This window comes from Prinia subflava, chromosome 2, assembly GCF_021018805.1.
Source record: "Prinia subflava isolate CZ2003 ecotype Zambia chromosome 2, Cam_Psub_1.2, whole genome shotgun sequence".
Classification (NCBI taxonomy): domain Eukaryota; kingdom Metazoa; phylum Chordata; class Aves; order Passeriformes; family Cisticolidae; genus Prinia; species Prinia subflava.
In genome coordinates this window covers 68,026,098-68,043,627 of record NC_086248.1, presented here as the reverse complement: position 1 = coordinate 68,043,627, position 17,530 = coordinate 68,026,098, and the positions used below count along the sequence as shown (strand labels likewise).

Below are 17,530 nucleotides of genomic sequence, written 5' to 3'. Positions count from 1 at the left end.
AAGAATCCATTTTGATTGCTCCAGTAAAAAATGCCATACAGTTCTCTGCATCATATGATCTTGAGAAGATGTATTATCAGTCCTTTCTATTGTTTATATATTGCTTATATTTTAAAATTGATTTAGAGGGCTGGAGAATAGGGGTCTCTGCCCTTGCCAACTTCTGCTTAGGATTTGAGATCTCTGGAAGGTCTCTTGTGCATGATTTCGGACTGGAGGATACTGAAACCTCCACCTTGCTTCAAAGTGATAAATGTATCTTTATTCCTGCTTGGGCAATTCAGTCTTGTGAGGTAAGTTTCTACTGAGCACAGGGCTTTTGTAACTGCTTATAGGAGTCTCATTTGTGGTGCCTTGGATACCTTTCAATTCTTTCACTATAAGAAAATTTTAAATCTGCTTGAAGTAAATAGCGTTTTAAAAATGTGCTAACTTGGTCTACCTTTTTCAATTGTATTCACATCTGCTAAAATGAGAGAATAACTAAATGTGAGAATAGACAAGGTAAGACCAAGTTTTGAGTCAGTTAAGAATAATCAGACAAGCTTTTGCTTTTAGACAAAACTTTTACAAAGTTATCACAGCAGATCCCCTTTGCCAGTCTATTCCTTTGATATTTGGAATGTTTAGCTGAGCTGTTTCATGGAGATAAATGTGTTTGAATATGAGGCTGAGAAAAAAATTAAATTTAGAAGGTTGTTTGTATTTTCACATACTTTTTTTTTCCATGTTTTTTCTCCAAGTTGCTTAGAAGTTATTAAATACCCTTCTGATACAAGCATTTACTCAGTATCTTATTTCTTCATTTGGGCAAAAATACTGGGAACTGGTATTTTGTACCACTTTCATTTGATTGACATTCTAAGTTCTTCAGTTACAATGAGGAATAACAATGGCTCATATGAATAGTGGTGCTTTATATTCAAGTGACAAATTACAGAAAATATCGAATGAGTCCTACATCCAACAGATTGTGCAGGGAGACTTCAATTCCAATCTTGGTGATCCTGGAGAATTGAGAAGGAATTAGGAAAAGCTTACAGGCCTGTTAATTCTGTGTTGAAGAAAGAAACTGATGAACTAGTTTGTTTTGAGCATCATAATAATCATTAATATGGTAATAATGACTGGATTTTTTCATTTTTAAAGTCTGAATGCTACATGCAATATTTTAGTCTCTCTTCAGCAAGAGAAAGGGATTATTTACCCTGTGTTTTCTTTTTGATTTTAAATTATTTACACAGTGTTTGCAATTTAGGAATAAGGTAAAAAAATGGACCTGAACTGTTATTCTTCTGAACATCATTGTTTTTAGTCTTTTCACAGAGGGAGGGGTGTGGCAGAAAAGAACAAAAAATTACTCCACCAAAAACTGGACAAACAAAACTATCATTAAATGTACACCCTTTCCCACACCACACATATGTGCACAAACAAATCAACTATGGGAGAGCTTTCAGTTAAGGGAGAGACATTTCATTTTGACAGTATTATATGCTTTGTTGAAATGGGTATGGGCTAAGATTTTTGGTGGGTCTTCATAATATACTACTTTATGAGTCTTCACAATATACTTCTCTCACATTGGCTGAGAGATCAGGGGTTCAACTAAACTGCAGACATTCAAGAGAATATAATGCTGTACTGCTCTGAAAAGTATTTAATCCATATTCTTGAAAAAGGTGTGGAATTTCAGTGGTATTGAATGTTATGATAGGTTCTATTGCCTCTTTCAGCTCTTGACACTTATTTCTGCATAAGAGAAAAGAATAATTCAAATTCTGTATATTACCATCAGAACATCTCCCTTTGCAGTATAGTACATAGGTCCTCTATTTCTTTTTCTGTCATATGTTGTAGGAAAATGCATGGTCATTTACTTTCCCTCCTCTATTTCACATGTGTTGACAAATATTTGTTCAAAAACTACAGGCTTCCCATTGTGTAATTAAATATTATATAACTATATGGGAGATATTTCTTTTAAATTTTAATATTGCTTGATAAGTAGGTTATCTGTCTCAGTAGACATATTCATGTTTCTTTCCCCTAAATTTCTGCTGTTGTTTTTTCTATTTTTCTCTAAGCTTTAAAAAATAATAATTAAAATTTAATTGTTATTATCACCCTGGTTTTACTCCACTTGTGTGAAGTTACCAGTTATTTGAGTCAGTCTGCTTTTTGGTATATATGCATTTTAAATATTTAGGATAGTGCTTTCTGCTACCTCAAAAGATTTTTTAAACCTTTAACGAGATTTCTGTCTTTAAAGACATAGTAATAATTCTTTTTTCCTAAAGAAACTCTGGAGGGTAAGCAAGGAAATCCATGTTTTGGAATGTATGCAGTTGAACTGGAAATTCTGAGGCAGAATGAAGTAGGATTCGTTTCTACTGAATAATAGGAACTTATCACAGCCTAAAATGCTTTCTCTTCTAGTGGAAATTGGAATTTAACATTCACCTGAAATAATAGTCTCAGGTCTTCTCTTGACCCAAATTAAAATAGCTTGGATAGTTGGTGGTATGATGGTACCACCTTACTCACAAATAATCTTTGTGTCAGGGCCACTTTACACTCCAGATTCTCTGTCTTGGTTTTTAGTCCAATAAGAAGCAAGCTGTTCTTGTTCACATTCTCTCACAGAATTCAAGCCATGAGTACCATATTCTTACAATCTTTCCCTTTAATCCTTTTGCTCTATTACTTTTGAACAACGCAAAACTCTTCACTGAATCTGTGGTTTTATCAAGTATCAAGCCTTCATCTGGCTTAACTTCACAAATTAAGGTCTTTCCTAGTATTTGGTGCAGATTTTGCATCTAAACCTTATTTTGATTCAGGCACTATTACATGTGGCCAAGTATATCAACACCATCTTGAATCTGAGTTTTTAATTTTGTTCCTGTACAATTCTGCCCCTTAAATTTGTCTTTCTCTCTCAAAACAATTGAATACTTTTGTTAATTTTTGCTACCACTTATTTAAACTCACATGCCAGCCACAAATTTCTGCATATAAAAATATTTTATTGGGAACATGACTGTTCCTGATTCTATTATCTTAGCATTTGTACTTGTGTGTTTGAGGCACATATTCCAGTGGTTTCACTGGATATGAATTAAAGTGTCTTTTATTACAGCATGCAGATCCATGCCGTGATGTGTCATCCTAAACTAATCTGTTACTTCAATTTCAGCATGTGAGACAGAAGCAGCAAAAGTTTATCAGCTATCACTAGAAGAGCACCTACAGCCCTTCAAAGACAACATGGAGCAATTCATTAGTCAAGGTAAATAATGAAACGTCGCTTAACCTTTTCATGACATTTCAAAGGAAAGTTATGGGAGAAATGTTTACACGTTGTGGGAAAGGCACTGTTTATTTTGGCATCATAGAAAGTCATGGATTAGTTTGATCAGATGCCACACAGTTCTAACAGATTTGCAAAATAATTCTCTTGTACTATAGGTGACTCACTCTTTTGCATGACAGCAAAGACAAATGCGATTGGCTTGAGTGTGTGATCTTCTAAGTTCAACATTCCAGTAGAAAACAAATTTACAGCCTTCATTCCTTGAAAAATTATTGAAGCTGAATCTGTTTCATTAACTTAATTCCAATGAGATAATTCTTTTGTATGCACCAAAAATATGGAATAAGTATAACCAAAGTAGTTAAAGGTTTTCCATATCTACTGCAAATCCATATGAAATACTTGGATGTGATAGATGGTTAACACAGCAAGAAAAAATATATCAGTAATATCCAGGATCAAGTGGCATCCTGAGTATTAGAAAAACACGTTAAAAATGAATGGACTATGCTTTATGAGACCTTTCTATGACAAGATTATAGGAAATATGGGTAACTTTAGGTTTTGACTAATGGTATGTGAGAGCATCTCTTGAAATACTACTGCATTGACCAATTTGCTTTTTAATGCAAGTCAGAATTGAATGCATCAGGGTTAAAATACCCTGATGAGTACACTAACATATTTTTTTAACATATTGCTGCTCTTTTTGCTTTGATATTTCCTCTTATAATTGAAGGCAGACTTGTCATCTCCTGAACAGGCAAATTATGTGAAAATTCTGTTTCTAGTGCTGATTCATCAATTCATTAACCTAGAGATGTATTGAAGAGCTACTGTATCTAGAAATAGTTATTAGCTGTATGTGCTTTGCATTCGAGAGGCTGGTCAGATATGCTTATATATCTTCCTGGTTAGAGTATCCAAGATGACTAACTATCCAAATGTTTTAAGTGGAGTACAATAGAATCACAGAATGGTTTAGGTTGGAGGGGACTGGCCTAGGCTGCTCATGTGCTGATCCGTGCTGATCCATTTTGGGACTCTAAATTACAGGGAATAAATTGAGCACACCCAATGTTTTTAATCCTCAAAGATGAATTGATGTTTTCAAAGACAAATGTCTATAAGCCAAACCTGGCAAACAGAATGTTGTCTCCAGCACCAGTAGGGATGAACCAATTTAAAACTGGATTCTGGCATACCAATATTGCAGAAGTAGTATAATTGAACATGTAGCAAGTGTTTTGCATTAAGTTTATATTGTAATTTTAATGTATAGATAGGATACATTCAAATCACAAGTTTGTCTGTAGGATATCACTTTTGGCATACTGTATATCATGTCATTTTAACCTTATTAACAAAGCAGGAAATCAAATATGGGCATTATCCCTGGAAATGTTCAGACCAAGGCTGGATAGAGCTCTGACCAACCTGGTCTGGTGAAAGGTGTCCCTGAGTATGGTACAGGATTTGGAAATAGACGATCTTAAGGTCCCTTCCAACCCAAACCATTCCATGATTATATGATTGCGTTTTAGCAGATGGCAAAATTTGTTAAAATTGGGGTTTTTTTCCTTCAGAAACGATATTTTTAAAGTATTTAACTTTTTAGTACTGCCTATTTTATGATTTCTGGCTGTACTTTCCAGAATATAATTTTATATGTGCTGTATAGTGATCTGGTTTTACAAGGATATGCATTTTCTTTGTGATTGTGTATCTGTCGTTTAGGAGAGTGAGAGAAAAGAAAAGAAAAAAAGGATATTGATCACATCCATTAAGAGCTTTGCTGTGTTCCTGTATTAGTAGGGTATGTTGTTGGGTGGTTGACAAAAGGAGAAACTCATAATGTTAGTTAAAATATCACTGTTTCATTTTGATGAAAATAATTGGAAATGTGTATTGTGAGCACAGTAAAGTGTGACTAAAAAATTTCTACATTTTTTTTTTAACTGTAGGGCCTATTATGCCTACAGAATTCTGTCCCAATGTAAGGAAGACAAAGGCTAACATATAGCAAAAAAGAATCCCTGGTTAAGTTCCAAAAATAAAGTAATTTAAATACCTTTCATTATGAAATCCTTTGTTTTTACTTCATGGGATTGAATTCCGACTTGAAAGAGGCCATGTTTAAAGCAGGATTTCTCTTTCCTGTTCAGTGTTTGACAGGCTTTTGATCTAGATATTTTTTCTACGGGCTTTTGTTGTTTGTGTAGACATAATCGATGAGTCTTTTCAGCTAGACTGCACACGTGATCATTTAGAAAAACAGAGGGACAATTCTTGGCACCTTTTGGGGATTTTTGTTTGTATAACATATGCTCTGGGCAAAGAAAAATCAAGCTTTACGTTTTTATCTTTTCAAGTTCCAGTTTCTCTAAAGTCAGAAAAAGTTTTAACTTATAACTCAGATGAAAAGCATTTTTCATAAGGTTGAATAATTTGGCATGTTTATATGATGCCTTTTCAGAGCAGATAACTTGTGTGCATAACGTGACCCAAAAGTTCAAAGTGGCTAGTTACTTACAGCATATTCACTTATACATGTTGCAAGCAGCTAAAATGGAAAATGGTTTTCCCATAGGCAAGAAAACTTGGACACCAAATTAAATATCCTTGGCAAGGGCTTAGAAAGGCTATGCTTTATGAGAATAGTTACTGCCACGCACAGCTAGATAACTTTGAGTTATGTTCCTACAACTAGTCTAGCTGATTGTTGCTAATGATGTGTTAATAAAAAACGCTTTTTTTTAGTGTTAGCACTTTTATTAGATTCATCAGAGACAAAACAAGGTTGTATATCACTAGCTTGATTGTAAAGATTGTTTCATTTGAAAGCTAAAGAAGGGGAAGAGAAAAGAATGTGTTCAGAATCATGAAATTTATAGATGAAAATGGTAGTGGTATGCGTGATGAAGGCTGTTCAGTATTTGCCTTGCCATCCAAGTCAGTAGGCTAAACAATCAGCATGTGCATTAAAGTATGCAAATTAGTGACAGGGTGCCAGTCTTTTCTTGAGGAAATTCATGATCATTCTTAAATGATCAATATATGTAACAGAAGGTTAAATTATCTGTGCTCTCCTTTCTACATTGGCTTAGTGGATATTGGCAAGCATGATTTATCCTATGCACTAGATTTTTGAGAGCCTGTGTGCTTCAAAACCTCCAACAAAATCCTCTCTGTTCTTCCAGGTTCTCTTGTTTTATTCCATGTTTTCTCCTCCTTAATTTCTTTTCAGGTCCACTTTTTGAGTCCACATACTGCAATCACATAAAGTCACCAAATGTATGTGGTCTCCTGTTCTTACAAATGTAATTTCTTTTTCTGAACTTCTCCATAGCCATATGGTTTTAAAGGAAAAAATAATAATTAAAAAAGTATAAAATCTATTTCAAAAAATGTTACTAAAGAAAAGTTGTCAGAAAATATAAAGCTTCAATTTTCTCTTATTTGATTTTTATAATCATTTATCTAAGCATTTCTAATATGTAATATATAACTGTGAAATTTAGTAAAACAGTTATCCTTTTCCAATGAAAATTTATTCATACCAAACAGTAGGAATTTAAAATTTGCATGTCCCCAAGATAGCATTTATAGTCACATTTTCTGTCTTTGAGTTATTCCCCACAAGTTATCATGACTTGGATGAAAGAGGTTGAAAGCAAAGCACTATTTGGGAACCTTGCCTCCATTGTTCCATGTGCAGCTGTGAATAGATAGGGATGCAAATACATGAAAAATCACATCCACCAGTTTAGAAGGACTTGGAAATCATTTCTTTTCCTGGTGAAAATGAATCTGACACAGGACTGTGGGGAAATGCTGAGGGTACTAATTATCATGCAGTTTGTAGAGGAATTTCATTAGCAGTTAGTGATCCTTTAACCTTGTCCCCACTGGACAGGTTAGCCAGCTCTTGCTGAAAGAATTGTGTGTGCATGAACCACAAATGATTCATAGTCTCCATTTAACTGTGGTTAAATTTGCAATGAAAAGCTATCTCTTGGTGTTTGCTATTGGAATGCTGTCTAGGCTCTGCATTCTTGTCAATTTAATAAACCAGGAAACTTAGGGCAGGAGGTAGCAACCATCACTCCCTCAGAGTAGTGAGTTTGAGAGGTGGGAAGATTCAATAGGTTGAAATCTCAGCTTTTGCACTGAGATTCTATAAATTCTGAAAATGTTGCAGACTTCAAATCTGAGCAAATCATCCTACATCATATTAAGAAGCTAAGCTAATGTAATTAATTTTGGACTTTAGAAAAAGCATTGCACCATGGGAGAAGTACAAGCATCGTTTGCACAAGTAAAAACAAAAATTTCTGATGTTTGACTAGTTCATCTCAAAGCAATTAACATTATTCTTGTGTGATTTAAAGTTTGGGACACACGGTTACCATTCAATTTTTGGTTCCTTCTAGTCTTACTTTGCAAAATTCTGCAGTTCTGCTATTTTAAGTGAATACCAGCACCAAGTTTTGTTCTGCTGGACCAAAGAGTATAAACTCCTCTCTAGACCTAAATTCTAGTCACATCCTCATGATCTTACAGACTAAAGATGCTAAAATTGTCCTATTAGTTGAACTGTCTGTAACTATCTCCTTTTTTTGCCTGGAAGAGCATTCAGGAACCCTGTTTCCAAACTATCAGGAAAGGAATGTATAAATCACAGTGAGTTCTATTTATCGCTGTAGCTGCAACCAGATAGTTGGTCATGACTTGTTCTTTTAGGTCAAGTAGCAAAAGGCTGTGCATCATGAAATGATGGATTGTGAATGAGACTAAAGCATCAGACTGAATCTTGGATGTCTGGGTTAAGTTCCTGGCTCCAGAAATACTGTAGATGATTGTAAAATGAGTGCTGTTAGAGTAATCTTAATTCTAGCCTTTTCTAACCCAGAATGATTGATTTTGAAGATTCCATTTTCTTTAAATATTGTTTTTATAGTTTGATTAATATAAGGGAGAACATAGCAGTAGTTCATAACTTTTCTAAAAATAATTTGAAGAAAATATGACTGAAACATGATTAGGAAGATACATCAATAAATGTGTTTTTGTTTTTCTTTGAAAAATTACACAAAACATTAAGAGGTTACATATTAGTAATTTATGTGGAGATACTCACTTTAAATATTATTATGATTACCAAAATATACTCATAACGAAGATCTAAAAAATATTTTTTTTCCTTTGAGAAGAAAATGTTGGAGGAATATGAAGGGCAAGCAACATAAACTCACTAGAACAAAAGACGCAGGAATTCAACTTAAGCAGTTTAATTTTATGAATGTTTACATTTTTCTGTTGGTATTCTTCTTGTTGAATTATTGAAGGAGCTTTAAAAACTTGTTCTTTGAGTCTTGAAAGTATTTTTATAATCTCACACTGACATCTTAATGCTGATAAATAGTTTAACGTCAGCATGATATAAACGTGTGCCTACTTCAGATGTCAGCACCTCCATTGGTGTGCATTTATACATAATAATCCTAATTTGGATTGTGTTGCATTTGCAACACTAGACAGGCTTCACTGAATTAGCCTTACCTTGCTTCAAAGTCCATGAAAGACCAAACTTTTAGACTGGGGCTGTCAGCTGTTTTGTGCCTTTGGCACAGGATTTCATCTAATCATTTTTGTAGGCATCACACTGGTTTCAGACATCCACCGGTGTGGTAGAGTTAAAAAAGGTATTTTGTCATCACATGAGAACAGATCAATGTATGAGTATCAAAATAGTGTGATACAAGTCATCCAACTCAAAAGATGCTGAAAAAAAATGCCTTCTGAAAAATATTAGTAAAAACCTTGTGGATATTTGGGGAGGGCAGAAAAGTCACATTTTTAATCTCTTCTAAAAATGTAATCAAATAAGATTTCTTTTATGATGTAGGTCTTGGGATGGAGAATGAAAAATAAGAGGACATTAAAGCTTAAGGGCACTTAGGTCTTTCATGAGCCCTAATCACAATGACATGTGTTCTTGAGCACTGGGAAGTCCAGGCTCACAGATGAACAATTCGCTTGCTGGGTCTTTACTATGAAGACATATATATATAAATATATATGTCTATAGACAGATATATATTTAGTCATAGGTATGCTGTTTAACTTCGCATCTGTTTCCTGCCTAGTCCTGGCCTGAGACCTTTTAGCAATGTAGGATTTAAGATGAGCAACGGGAAGCATTGAGTGAGGAGCTCAAAACTGCACACAAAAGACAATGTATTTTACTTCTGTGAATGTGACATGACAACATTACAGTGGGTAACTGCTAAAAATACATAACTAAGTATGATGGAGTGATTTGCTGGATTTTTTTGGTTGTTGTTATGTTCTGGGGTTTTTTTTAAATGTTGGATTTGGGTCCCACTTTTCTCTCCCTCAATTCAGCTGACAGGAGATGTCATCCTTCAAAGGCTGATAAATGATAGAATGGTTTGGGTTGGAGAAGACCCTCAAAATCATCTAGTTCCAATCCCATACGATGGACAGGCACACCTTCCACTAGACCAGGTTGCCCAGAGCCCCATCCAACCCACCACTGAACACTTCCAGGGATGGGACATCCAGTTCTATGACCAACCTGTTCCAATGTCTCACCATACTCACAGTGAAGAATTTATTCCTTGCATCTAATGTAAATGTATCCTCTTTCAGTTTGACGCCATTTCCCCTTGTCTTATCACTAAATGTCCCTGTAAAAAGTTCCTCACCGGCTCTCTTGTAAGCCCCCTTTAGTTACTGGAAGGCTGATGTAAGGTGGCCCCAAAGCCTTCTTTTCTCTTGTCTTCATAGAAGAGGTGTTCCATCCTTTTTATCACCTTCTATGTATTCACTCCAAAAGGTTGCTTGCTTAGGTTGGGGGCCCCAGAGCTGGACATAGTACCCCAAGTGGGGTCTCCCAAGAGCAGAGCAGAGGAGGAGAATCACCTCCCTTGGTCTGCTGGCCACACTACTTTTGATGCAGCCCATGACACAGTTGGCTTTTGGGGCTGTGAGCCTGCATTGCCCAGTCATGGTGAGCTTCTCATTGACCCCCGTGCCTTGCTCCTCATCTGTTCTGAAACCGTTCTCTACCTAACCTATGTTTGCACTTAGGATTGATCTGACTGAGGTATAGGACCTTGCACTTGGCTTTGTTGAACTTCTTGAGGCTGACACAAGCTGACCTCTCAAGCCTGTCCTGGTCCTTCAAAGCTCTTGTGGTATTGACTGCACCACACAGCATGGTGTCAACAGTGAACTTGATGGGTGTGTCCTCAATTTCACTGTCTGTGTCGTCAACAAAGCTGTTAAAAATTGCTGGTCCCAAAACCAATCTCTGAGTAATGCACTTGTCACTGCTTTCTACTTGGAGCTGTTAACCACAAGTCTCTGAGTGCAAACATCAGCCAGTTTTTTATCTACCCAGTGTCCCATCTGTCAAGCCTATGTCTCAAGGGTGTCATGTGGGACAGTGCTTTGTATGATTCCAGGCATATGACATCAGTACTCTCACCTTATCCATCAACACTGGGACCCCATCATAGAAAGCCACCAAATTTGTCAAGCAGTCTTTGTACTTAAATGGAGCTATACTGGCTGTCACCAATAACTTTCTTTTTTCCATTTGCCTTAGCACAGTTTTCAGGATAATCTGCTCCATGATCTTGCCTGTCACTGACTTGAGACTGCCTGGGCTGTAGTTCCCCAGATCTTCCTTATTTCCCTTTCAAAATGGGGAGTTGTGTTTCCACTTTTCCAGTCACTGGAAACTTCACAGGACAGCCACAATTTCTCAGATATGATGGATAGTGGCTTAGCCACTTCCTTGTACACAGATGAATCTCAACAGGTCACATGAACTCGTGTACCTTTAGGTTCCATAGTGTCAAACCCAGTCTTCTCCTTTCTTATTCTTTTACTCTCTTGCCTTTGCCTTCTCCAGCTTTGGCAGTGTGGCTGGACCACTTGCTGACGAATAGTGAGTCAAAAGTAAATCTCCTTTTATAGAGTATTATTTTTTTTTAAAATGAAGTTCAAGTTTCTGTCCTTGCATATTCAATGGAGTTTTAAGCTGTGCTTCTATATTTCCCACTTACAATCTATGGATCTAGTACATAATATGCATTCCTATTGTATGAGGATATAACGTCATAAGGAAGTATAATTGGCTGGAATCAATATAAATATTTATGTGTTGAGTTGATCATAGGTTTTGAAAAAAAAAAAAAGGAACAACACCATTAGGAAAATGTTCAGCATACTGGATGCTCTGTCCCAAGTTATCTTCAAGAAATTATGGTCTGAATGTTTAAATGTAAATGTTCTATTTAAGCATTTACTCACCTGTATAAATAGAAAGCTCAGAAAATGGGAGAGGAGGAACAGATTCACGCTAACAACCTTTTATGAATTTGTTGTAGGAAGTACAGAAGGATGTAAGACTCTTGATAGGATTCCCAGAAGAATCCTGCTTTCCTCTCTTGTTAAGGTTTCTTAGCACGAATTTACCGGATAGTAAGCCATCCAAATGTACTTGGATCTTTTTTCAGTGTAAATAGAAATTCTCAAAACTATAGCAACACAGCTCTAATGAGTCATTGAAAAGGCTTTGTATCTGTTGAAAAAAAAAAAGAAAAAAACTGGCTCCACTTGAAAGTTACTGGAAAGCACATTCATAGCTAATTATAAACAAATACTAGTTAACACTTTAAATAAAAAGAGAGGAAAAAAGCAAAAAGATTTAGGACATAGACAAGCAGATGAAAGGATTCTTGTTGCCTTCCATCTGAGATTACTCAGTTGCATTCCTGTATTCAATTACCTGAGAAGATGTGATATTCCCTTAAGAGAGATCGGGAGATCAGAAGGGATGGCAGTTTCGTGCATCTCCTTACTCATAGCCCTTTGAAACTGGTTCAGCAGAAATAGCTTAAATTGCAGCAGGGATTGGGGCCAGACAGTGACTACAGACAGTAATCACTGGGTCAAGATCATACCACAAACCAACAACAAAAAATTCTGGTGGAACAAAAGCTCTGTCAGGGTGTTTGAATGCAGTTTGAGTAGACTGACAAGGTCTACTTGGAATACTTTCTGAATAGGCACTAACGGGTCAGCTTGTTGTGTGACTGTGCTTATCTAGTACATTTATACATAGAGCACTTTGATAATTCTTATTAATTGGTAGCTTTGAGTCTATTTTTTCATCAAATCCCTTGCATACTTCATATTCAATTCTCCGCTTGAGTTTTATGCTTTTTTTTTCACAAAGCTACTAAGCACAAGCCCCTGTCATCATTTAAAAATTAATGATTGTCTAACTTTCCTTTACAGTCTTCCCCAAAACCCACTTCCTTTTTGATAGTGTCCATCTAAAATGGCTAGTTCTTCCTAGTGCCACTAATGCCCCAACCACACTAAGTAAAACATGCAAAGATAACACTCACAAAATCGAAAAATTGAGGCTAGACAAATTCAGAAGTCTAAAAGGGATTAGGGGTAGAGGGCGAGGGAAAGAAAGAAACTTTTCTATTGATTCTGGCGTATTTGATATTCTGCTTTGGTGTTTCAAGGTTTTTCAAAATACAGTCTTGAATAGTATGTTAACTGCCAAAAAAAATTCTTTCAAGTGTTATTTTGGTGTTTCCTGAGTGTGTTTAAAAGTTATATGTAGTACCAAGGAGAATAGGGGAATTTTCTCAAAAGCACTGACAGAGCTCTTGTAAACATGGACCTTAGACCCTAATAATAGCAGAGTAACTGCATGCTCTTGCTTGTGCTGGTAGTTCGTCCAGTATTTTCTCTATATCCGTTTTCTTTCAGTCCCAGTCACATGCTTGAGATACCTACAGAAGGTATCCTCATGGCCTCTCTCAGGCACCTGAGGTCCTCAGGCCTTAATGAAGCTGGGTCAAAAGTGACAGGTGTACTGCCTAAAGTTTCATACACTTTTTAGGAAAAAAAGGTTAATTTCCCACAATTTTGTTCTTAGTTTAGCTGTGTTGGGACTTCTTTGGAATTTGTGCCTCTGCTAGCAGAGATATTTGGTATATTTTCAAAGCCCCATCTACTCTTCCCTCAGCACCAGTGTGAAAGATCTTTAAAGATCCTGGTAAATCTCCAACAAATGTTTGTAAATTAGTGGTTGTTTTCTTTTTTATTTGTTGAGGGTTTTTTTCAGTAAAAAGGAGTTTTATCAATTTTCCTGCTTTTTAATAATATGTATATAAAACTGGAGCACAACAATTCTGGTCTAAACCAGTGGTTGTGGGTCCTGAGTTTCCAGTTAGTTGTAAATCAAATATTTCTTTTTAGATCTTCTTTTAATCCTGTGGAAGAGATGATGAGAGTGAAATATCACACTCTCAAACAAGAAATTGCAACATTAATAATAGGGACAACCAATGTTATCTGCAATATCTGTCCACACAGAAAATAGTCTGTACATATAGAAAATAGATATATTCATGTTATTAGATTTTTTAGAAGTCAGATTTGGTGCACAAGGAAGGTATGGTGGTTAAATTTGGAGGAGACCAGCAGGGAAAGTTTTTTGAACTGAAAGTGAGAGGATACTTGGTAGTTGTTTTCATTCACATTGTGGCTTGATTTCTGCAGCGAACTTAGCATAACATCCAAAATGATCCACTGAGGTCAGAGGGAACAATTTGTGGTCAGTCAATGGTTTATATCCTTGCCTTTAAACCCCTTTTAATTTAATTTCATCTTTACGTTTCTTGAAAACAAAATAACTATTTATAGAAAAGTGAATTTTACTGTTCTTCTGACGGCCAGCATTTTCTAAAATGCCTGTGTCTATTTCTCACACTCATTTTGGTGAGATACATCAGATTTTCATAAATGCTTAAGTCGCCTTAGTGTGGTTATTCATATGTGTGCCTTTGTAGAAGTTTATTTGTAACATTTGAAGGACTCTAATCAAAAAGAATTGGAAGAGCAAACACACAAAACAATGGTATACATCATTCTGGAAGGTGAGTATATGCTGATAAGGACAGAAGATTTGAGAATTCAGTTAATTAGACTTCATTTGTGAGATCTTGTTTGAAAACTCATTTTGAACTGCATGAAACTGAGTTTTATGCCACAATTATAAAACACCAAGGAGTAAATTAAAGCAAATTAAAAAAAACCCCAAAAGTGATAGAATAGAAATTAAGACATCTGAAGTGGATAATTTTTGAAGAGATACATATGTCCTGTAGTTCAAAGAATTGATATAAGAGCCTTGGATGTAGTACAGTCCTCACACTTGGTAAGCAATGACGTAGGGAGGAAGGAATGTACTTGAATTTTGACCAAATATATAAAGTGTTTAGGAAGTATAGACCTTGCTCTAAAAGGCGACCAACTTTAAATAATCTGAAGGTATCTTAATGGAAAAAGCAGGCAAAGAGTGGAATGTCATCCAACAAGAAGGCATTAAAGATGCTTTCAGACTAAAAAGGGAAAATATAACTAAATCAGTACATGTTGTAAACCGTTGATAAGGTAGCTTGGCTCTGTTAGAAGTCACGTTGACTTAAAATGCTGTGTGTTTTGAGATGGCCGTGTCTTTCAGTATAACCTAAGGTTATTTTCCAACTATATTATTTGAAGTAGATTTTTCAGAATATATATGCCTTCAGGATAATGAAAGCTGCATGTAAAACCCTACAATATACAGAGTGTGTGAAGACCAACATATATATCTGTTACTTTTGCTCATGAATGTGTTACACAAAAGAGAGAGTATTTCCTGGTATGATACAGTCTTTAATAGATTTGGAACAGTTTATTTGGACATACTTTAGCTAATTAGTGTCAAGAATCAAGTTCTTAGCTGGGGGTGTAAGAAAAAGATGATGAGCCAATAAAATATGGAATACTGGGGAAGAAAACTAACCCAAAAGCAGAAATTCCTACATCTGTCAGAAAACCTGCAAGCAGTCACTGCTGTATTAGCTGATGGATTCCAAATATATATGAAACCAGATACGGATACTGCATGACTACAAGTCTTCTTTTAATGTTTTTCAAAGAAAATCAAACAATATTTTTGAAATAATCTTATTTCTAGAAGATAGAGAGTAATTTCAGAGGCAGAGAAGAATGCTCAGATATGATCAGCTGCCATGGTATCCCAGGATTTATCTAATTTTTCTGTGTTGGCCATTGATATTCTTTTATTATTATTATTTCACCTGTTATAGGTGTTCTTTTTTTGTAACAGGAAATACACTTTTCTCCCCTGAATGTTCTTCATAGGTGGGCACCTTTTAGCTGGCATTTGGCACTTAATGGATATATGCCAAGAATGAAGAAGCCAAACCATTGCCTTTCATGCCCTCTTTTTACACCTGTGATGAAGTGCTTTGGAGGAAGAAATGATAATAAAGATGCATAATACTGAGCGAAATGATGAAGTATAACGCATTTGGGGATACTTAACTGGATCCATCATAATGAAATTTTTTCCTTCCCCTACTCAAAGAGGAAAACTTAATTAGAAGTCGTTTACCAATGGGGTGATTAGTGCAGAGCAAAGTATATATAACCACTAAGGTGATAATATTCCTATTCCACAATTTATAACAATCTCCAGCTGCTTCAACATCTAACAGTTATTCCATTGTATCCAGGTGATAGTAAAAATTCTGTTGTTTTGATAACAGGAGGTTTTCTTCCCTTACTGATTAAATTTCACTGCATCTTTTCAACTAGCCATTTTCTGAAGCTCTTAGATGTTTACTGTGTCTAGTGCAAAAGCAGACATCTGATTATTTTCTTTGGACAGGGCCAGATCTAAGTGTATATACCATATTTTCTCTTTCACATATTTTCTCTTTGCCACCTGTCGTCTCATGGAAGCAGAATTGTTTTCATAATATCTTTAACTTTTTCTCTCTAGAAAAATAATAATGCAGAAGAGTTGCAAATTAGATTTTGATCTGGGTAACATCTTTTTGATAAAATGAGGAAGGTTTAAAAATATCACATTTGGAACAAACTACAAGGCAATTCTTCAGAGAAAATTCTTTTCCTTGCAGTATTTTGTTTAATATCAAGACGTGATTTGATGCAGGATGAAATCTCTCTCTGTGGGTAGAGTAGCTGCCTTATGCATATATACTTATTACTTAAAAAAAATCAAGGGAAAAGAAAAAAAAGGTGCTATAACATGCATCTCTGCAATTCAGGGTTTCTAGAAATTCTTTTCATAGTGTACTTCTCTATGAATTTACTATAAGTATAGATACCAGAAAAACCTTGGGTTTGTTTGGCTTTATTTTGTTTTTCTTCTTCTCTGGACCACAATAAATTTCTTTTTTAATTGAAAGAGAACTAGTGCCAGACTGGGGATATTCTGACATCTTTTGATAAGCTTAGGATAATATGTTATGCTTACACTCTTTTGAAAAATAAATTGTGGAATATTTGCTCCATTACTGGTGGATAAGTCATTGTTTGTAAACATGTGCAGAACATTTGAAATAAAGAAGAAAGGGCCTAAAACAAGGCAGTTCTAATGACATTCCATCCCATCAATCTTGGAAATGATAAAAAGATTAATATCCTAAGAATGCGACATATGTATACAGGACTGTTGTAGCATGGAATAGGGTAGCCTCTATTTCTAAACATTGTTTAAGTGAAAGAAGTCCAAATTGCACTTTTCAGTAATAGAATTATTTATCTTAAGAGGGGTATCCACAGATACTTTGTGATTGTGTTAATGCAGAATGAGATATTTGATCTCATTTCATCCAGAGAGTTTGTGCACAGCTTCTTCTCTTTTGAACTATATGTTTTTACTAGTCATATCTTGATTTTCAGGATTGAAGTATGAAAAAGAAAGTATTAATGAAATTCTGTAAGAGCTGCCACATTACACCTGGTTTCTTATCCTAAGCAATGTAAGGCTTTCAAGAAAAGCTCTAAGTCAGCCCACTCAGCACTGGGCTCAGCTTCACTCGAAAGGGTTGTGAGCCTTTGCAAACCTCCTGAAGAATCTGCGCCAAGTTTCAAGTCAGTATTGAAACCTGCAATCAGGCAGGATTCACGTGCTCTTCAATTTCCTTGAGAACATTTGCCCATCTCTCCCTCAAGTTTTCTGTGGTTTGTTGGGATCTTTTTTTCACTTTCAGGATAACAGTGGTGGAGCCCACGTCTTTTAGTAATGGTTACTAAATACAGTGTTTTCCACTGGAA

At 35.6% G+C, this 17,530-nt stretch overlaps 1 protein-coding gene across 1 annotated transcript in view; it reads left to right on the top strand.

The window, feature by feature from the left end:
* Positions 1-17,530, top strand: part of FMN2 (formin 2) — a 154,474-nt gene that overhangs the window by 101,382 nt on the left and 35,562 nt on the right. Inside the window, exon 14 of the mRNA XM_063390397.1 lies at positions 3,200-3,292. Within this exon, the coding sequence (XP_063246467.1) occupies positions 3,200-3,292 (93 nt within the window). The remainder of the gene's footprint in view (positions 1-3,199; positions 3,293-17,530) is intronic.